This window comes from Carlito syrichta, unplaced genomic scaffold (genome assembly GCF_000164805.1).
Source record: "Carlito syrichta isolate Samal-C Ts95f unplaced genomic scaffold, Tarsius_syrichta-2.0.1 Scaffold315400, whole genome shotgun sequence".
In the NCBI taxonomy this organism is placed as follows: Eukaryota; Metazoa; Chordata; class Mammalia; order Primates; family Tarsiidae; genus Carlito; species Carlito syrichta.
In genome coordinates, this window is record NW_007259496.1 from 537,505 (window position 1) to 543,116 (window position 5,612).

The 5,612-nt window shown below is 52.1% G+C and overlaps 1 protein-coding gene across 1 annotated transcript in view; it reads right to left on the reverse strand.

The window, feature by feature from the left end:
* The window catches only part of WDR86 (WD repeat domain 86), a 35,994-nt gene extending 30,391 nt beyond the window's left edge, over nt 1-5,603 (reverse strand). The window contains exon 1 of the mRNA XM_008072710.2: nt 5,394-5,603. Within this exon, the coding sequence (XP_008070901.2) occupies nt 5,394-5,556 (163 nt within the window). The 5' untranslated portion in view covers nt 5,557-5,603. The remainder of the gene's footprint in view (nt 1-5,393) is intronic.
* Between the last annotated feature and the right edge of the window lie 9 nt (nt 5,604-5,612).

Consider the following 5,612-nt stretch of genomic DNA (forward strand, 5'->3'; position numbering starts at 1 on the left):
GTGAGACTCCAACTCAAAAAAAAAAAAAAAAAAAAGCACTAAAAAGCCAAGTACAACTAGTGAGCTAAGGCACCTCTACCCAGTGGAACGACAGTCATCCAGCCAGGGATGCAGAAATCCTGCGATGTAGGGCCGCTTTAGAACATGTGTAAGGAACAAAAAGGATATATACACAGATTGCAAATCAATAACAATGCAAATGTACACAAAGACTTGAAGAAAAGAGGCAATAACGAAAGGAATGCAGTAAATTTCTCCTCATCCCTGAACCCAGGCCAGGCTGATTTAAAGCCCTCTGCCCTCTGTGGGGCCTGGCACGGAGCCCACAAGAGTCTCATGGCGGTCAGGGCTCTGCTGTGGACAAGCCCCTTCCTCTGTGTTCCCAAGCAATCACTCCACATCTGAAAACACAGCCGAGTGAGTCACGGGTCAGAGCCCTGTGGGTGGAAGGGCCCCGAGAGACTCAACAGAGCATGTCCCCTTGCCAGTGCCACCACGAAGCATGTCCCCAACCCTCACCACACATCAACAACAGAACACCAGACAGGACTCCACTGACCCAAGATCTGCGGGACCACCGCAAGGAGATGGGAGCCAGAACCAGGCCTGCCACCCATGGAGCCCATGCCCCCACCCTAACCCCGGGAGTGAGGAGAGAGGACATGGGGGAGGAAGGGCCCATCACATCTCTGGGGGCCGCGGCGCCTGGGTCATCAGCTGTTGGGATTTTGCAGAATATGCAAAAAAGCCAAGCTAAAAATAAATATTTTCGAAGGGATGAAGAATGCAGATAAGATGCAGTTATTATGTTCTAAGAACATGCTGAGGCCGGAGGGTTTCCTGCCAAGGTAGCGGCCCATACACCCGCCATCAGCTTGCTGGAAGTTTCAAGTCAAACCGCTCCCACCACCCCCTGCAGCCCCAGCAAGAGAAAAGCAGCTCAGAGCTGCTGATCACAAGGCCAGGGGTCTCTGCCTGCAGAGGTGGGCTGCAGTGGGCCTGGCCCAATTGAACATGCCTGGGACTCAGTATGGGAACTGTGCCTCCTTTTCCTCTCAGTGTTCCAGATTTAGAGGCCAGAGTGTAGGCAGGTAACGGCAGGAACAGCACCACTTACTTGGTCCACCTCAGTCCTTGCCGGGACTATTTTCACCTGTGGAGGGAGCTGACTGAGCCTGCTGAGGCTGAGTCTTTGTCTCCCATCTCCCTCCTCTTCTTCACCTTCCCCCTCACCTGCACAGATTCCAGGGCTCCCTCTTGCGCAAGTCCTCAGAAGTCTTCTGACTTATGGCTGAGTTCAGACAACTGGAAGTCCCAGCAGGAGGCTTTAGGTCGAGGGCCTGTCCCCACCCCAACCCTGCAGAACCTCCTCAGGCTGGCTGCAGCTCTCCAACCAGTGTCACCGCCCCCTGGGAGGAAGCATCCTTCACTGCTGTTTCTGGGATGCAGATCTGAGAGAGATGACAGCCCTGCTGGTACCAGCCATGAGCACTGTGGTACCCTTTTATACTCCGCCCACATTTTGTAGCGTCTGTAACCCTATTTTGAGGGTGCCAGAATCTTGGATGACGGAGCTGCCTTATGAAGAGGCAGATGGCGTCTGGGCCGAAGGGCACGGTAGGTGTGGCTGAAACAAACACTGATGTGGCCATTGGCGACTTGCAGTGTGTCTATAAATCCCTATTTTGTTTTTCAAATGTTTTAAGAAACAGGTAAACTGAGGCAAGAGAAGTGAAGTAACAGGATTCAAAGTCAAACAGTCCAGCGTCAGAGCCTAGCCTCTTGACCACTGATAATGTCTCCTGCTCACTGGTGGCCAATAGGGGTCACCCAGGCAGGTACCTCCGGTGGCACCAGCTCCTAGGAAATGGGAATGTGCTGTTTGTATCCACGGAATTAAAAACGCCATCCTGTTAGAAAACAAGGAAGCTTGTGGAGTGGGCTGCAACCTTCAGGCTGAGTCCCTTATACAACAGGAACAGACAGAACTGGCACCACCATTTTGGAAAATGTCACTCATCTCGCTGATACAAGAGAGTGCCCCCCAAATAAATACTCAATGGATAAAAGGGGAAAACAGGGGGACTGAGATAATGACATGATGAGTCATTCTTCCTGTTCCAGAAGAATTGGCAATGAAGCCTTTTTCACTGTGAGCTCACCCAAGTGCATTTGAAAGCCAATCCCACTGATCAAAAAGTGAACGTGTTCACAATGGGGGCTCCCCATGCCCCAGGTACGCAGTCCACTCTCCCAGGGCCTCCAAGAGCAGCAACTTGTCCACCAAGCCCCACTCCACAGGGACCTGCCCTCGTTCCTTCTCTCCATCCCACCTCTTGGCCCACACTTCCTTAGCTCTGCAAGATACACAGGAGAGCCTCCAGTCCTCCATTGCCTCTGCTGCCATGGATGTAGCAAGAAGTGCCTCTTCAGAGGAAAACCCATGTGGAGTCACCAACCCCTGCCTCTCTGCCTAAGAAATCCAGGCCCGGCCAACTATAGGCTTCCACTCAGAGGCTTCTGTGGGTCCAGAGCTTTGCAAGGAGCTGGCAATAGGAGTGGACACAGAGCTGAAGGCCTGGAGTCAGGACACCTCCAGGGATCACGGCTGCCATGGATCAGCCGGTGGCCTGGGCACAGAGAGCAGCAATCACAAAGCAGCCGGAAACCCTCTCTGCCATGACCAGCTGTGTGACCTTGGACAGGTCCTGTGATCACACTGAGCTCAGGCGATGCTGACAATAGCCCCACCCCACACAGCAGCAGTATCTAGAAAACACAGAGAATGCTCTGTACGTGAGTAACTAAATCTGCATCTCTCCATCCTGATCTGTAAACTATTGTCAATCCCAGTTGCCTCAGAGTTGTAAGGATTCACCACACAATAAAGAAGCACACAGGTATGTATTTATAAAACACAGGGCACTAATACACTGGGTACCTGTTACACCATCAGAGGAAGTGGGCCAGCTAGAAGCCCAAACTTCACCTGCATGCAACCAACTTATGTAGTAAATCCCACTTGTACCCCATAGCCCTAAAATTTTGTAAAAAGTAATAATAAATATAAAATATAGGACACTAAATGAATGCTAAGATATTTCATTAATATTTCACTAATAGAAAAAAATTCTTCTTGGAGGAAGGAGCTGCAAGACCTTGCTTTCCTGGGGCAGGGGCACACAAAAGGATTGTCACACAGCCAAATGACTCCTTTGCAAATTAAGTCTATCAGTGCCATCTCAGGATAAAGAAAGGTTACCTTTGCCCCCTTCATCCTTCAAAGTTCTTGAAATGCCCTTAACACAGCACAAACAATCCTAGCAGAAATGGGCAGCTGTTCTGTTCATTCAACACCACTCTGCGTGAGCAGAGTGGCCTTCAGCTGGGACAGGAGGGCAGGCATCCCTCACTGGAAAGTGGGTGCCAGTGCCTTAAGGGGACAAGCAGCTGTGAGGTCTGCCAAAGCAGGTATGAAGGAAGGAGGTGCAGGTGCCAGGCACAGAGCTGGCAGTTTTTGCCTGGAGCTTCATTGGGGGGAACCCACCTTGCCAACTGGGCTCCAAGGGCTAGCTGTGCATCAAATCCATCTGAAAGGTTGGTCACTAGAGCTCCGGCCTGGGAACCTGCATTTCTGAAACCCCTCCAAATAAAGCTTATGTTTGGGAAGCAATCAGTACAAGTCAGGTTTAACATTTCTTTTTTTTTTTTTGAGTCCGAGTCTCATGGTAACCCAGGCTGGAGTGCACGTTCCCGGCCACCGCAGCCTCGACTTGCTGGGGTCCGGAGATCCTTTGGCCTCAGCCTTCCAAGTAGCTGGAACAACAGGCGCGAGCCACCACACCCAGCTAATTTTTTGGTTGACTATAGGAACAAGAGCTTGCCAAGTTGCGCAAGCTGGTTTCAAACCCCTGGGCTCTGGCAATCCTCTTGCCTCCGCCTCCCAAAGTGCTGGGATTACAGGTGTGAGCCATACGCCCAGCTAGCTTTGACCTCAGATTATCTATTACTAGTTGAGCACCTTTTGGTATGTGTGACTGTTTGCTGTTTGTGCAGTGAGGGAGTGTTAGTTTGTGGTCAATTCTCCATTATCTACACCAACTCCAAAGAAACCGGTAATCCAAAACTCATCCCTATTGGGCTTTGAAATATCAACCTTAACCATTTTTATTTCAAACCAATAGTGTCAGGATCAGGCAATATTGAGGCTAATATCCTACCTAAATGGGAAGGCCTGGGCAAGCCCATGTAGGATTTGCTGATTATGGCAGAAAAGCTGGCTGGGATAAAGAACTGTACTCGGTGCAGAAAGCCTTGTGCATCAAGGGGACCGTGTACACTTTTCTGGCAGTAATAGGGCCAGAGTTGACAGGGACCCCACTGTCAACGGGAACACTGGATAGGCCCAGGGTAAAATGTGTCCAAGGAACACTGACCTCCAGAATAAGTACAGTACACAAATAAACCAGTAAGTTGGCCGCAGTGGGTGACACCTGAAATCATAGCATTTTGGGAGGCTGAGTAAGAGGCTTGCTCGAGCTCAGGAGCTCAAGACCAGCCTGGGCAACATAGCAAGACTTCATCTCTATTTAAAAATAAATAAATAAAAAATAAACCAATAGATACGCATAAAAAACCTGTTCCATAAAACAGTACTTACACTACTATGTGTGATACCTCCTGACACTTCTCCCTATTTTTTCAAGTATGCTACATGGATTTAACACCCCTTTCGTGAGAAATTTGGATCAATCCCATCCGGCACCCCATTCTTTTACAGTAGAGCCTGAGAGGGTCAGGGTGGTAGGTGGTGGAGGGGCTCAAATTTCAACTCTACCCCGACTGGGAGTGTGGTCCTGTTGAGCTACCGAACTCCGAGCCTCAATCTTCAAGTCTGTACGTGGGACATAGTAGGCCTCTCAGAATCTACTATCCTTCCTCAGAGAGTGAGGGGCTCTTAACGAGCCCCTGCTATTACCACGATAGTGGCAAAGAGGAAGTGCCAGCCAAAGATCACAGGGCCAACGAGAAAGAAGGGAAGGTTTGCTTAGCAGGGGTATAGGTGCAACGACTTTGTTCGCTGCAGTTGTCATAGTAGACTTTCTGCAGCCGGCTGGTCTTCGTCTTTGCAGCAGGCGCCCCTCGGCCCACCTGACCCCCGCCGCACGGCGCTCTGCACGTAGCCCTACCCCAAACCTCACCCTGCTCGCCGTGCGCTCAGCTGGCCAGACGCTGGGCGGAGAAGAGATGTTCCACGAGTGTGCGGAGAGGCGCGGGGCGAAACTTAGAAAAGGGTTTGCGGGCGCCAGAGCTGAGGTCCGCGGGCTGGGGCAGGTGAGCGGCGGTGAAAAGGACGGGGAGGGGGACGGGAGGCCGCGGCGCGGCGGGTCTACCTTGCAGGAGCGCGCAGCACCGACCGTCCGCGGTGCTCCAGAGTCGGGCCGTGCCGTCCTCGCTGCCGGTCAGCAGGCGCTGCCCGTCGGGACTCAGGCTCAGCCAGTTGATGCCCCCGCGGTGGTCGGCGCAGACCCTCAGGGCCGACCCGCCGCCCCCCATCCGGCCGGCAGGGCGGGAGGCGAGGAGGAGCTGCGCCCCGCTAGGGAGGGGCGTCC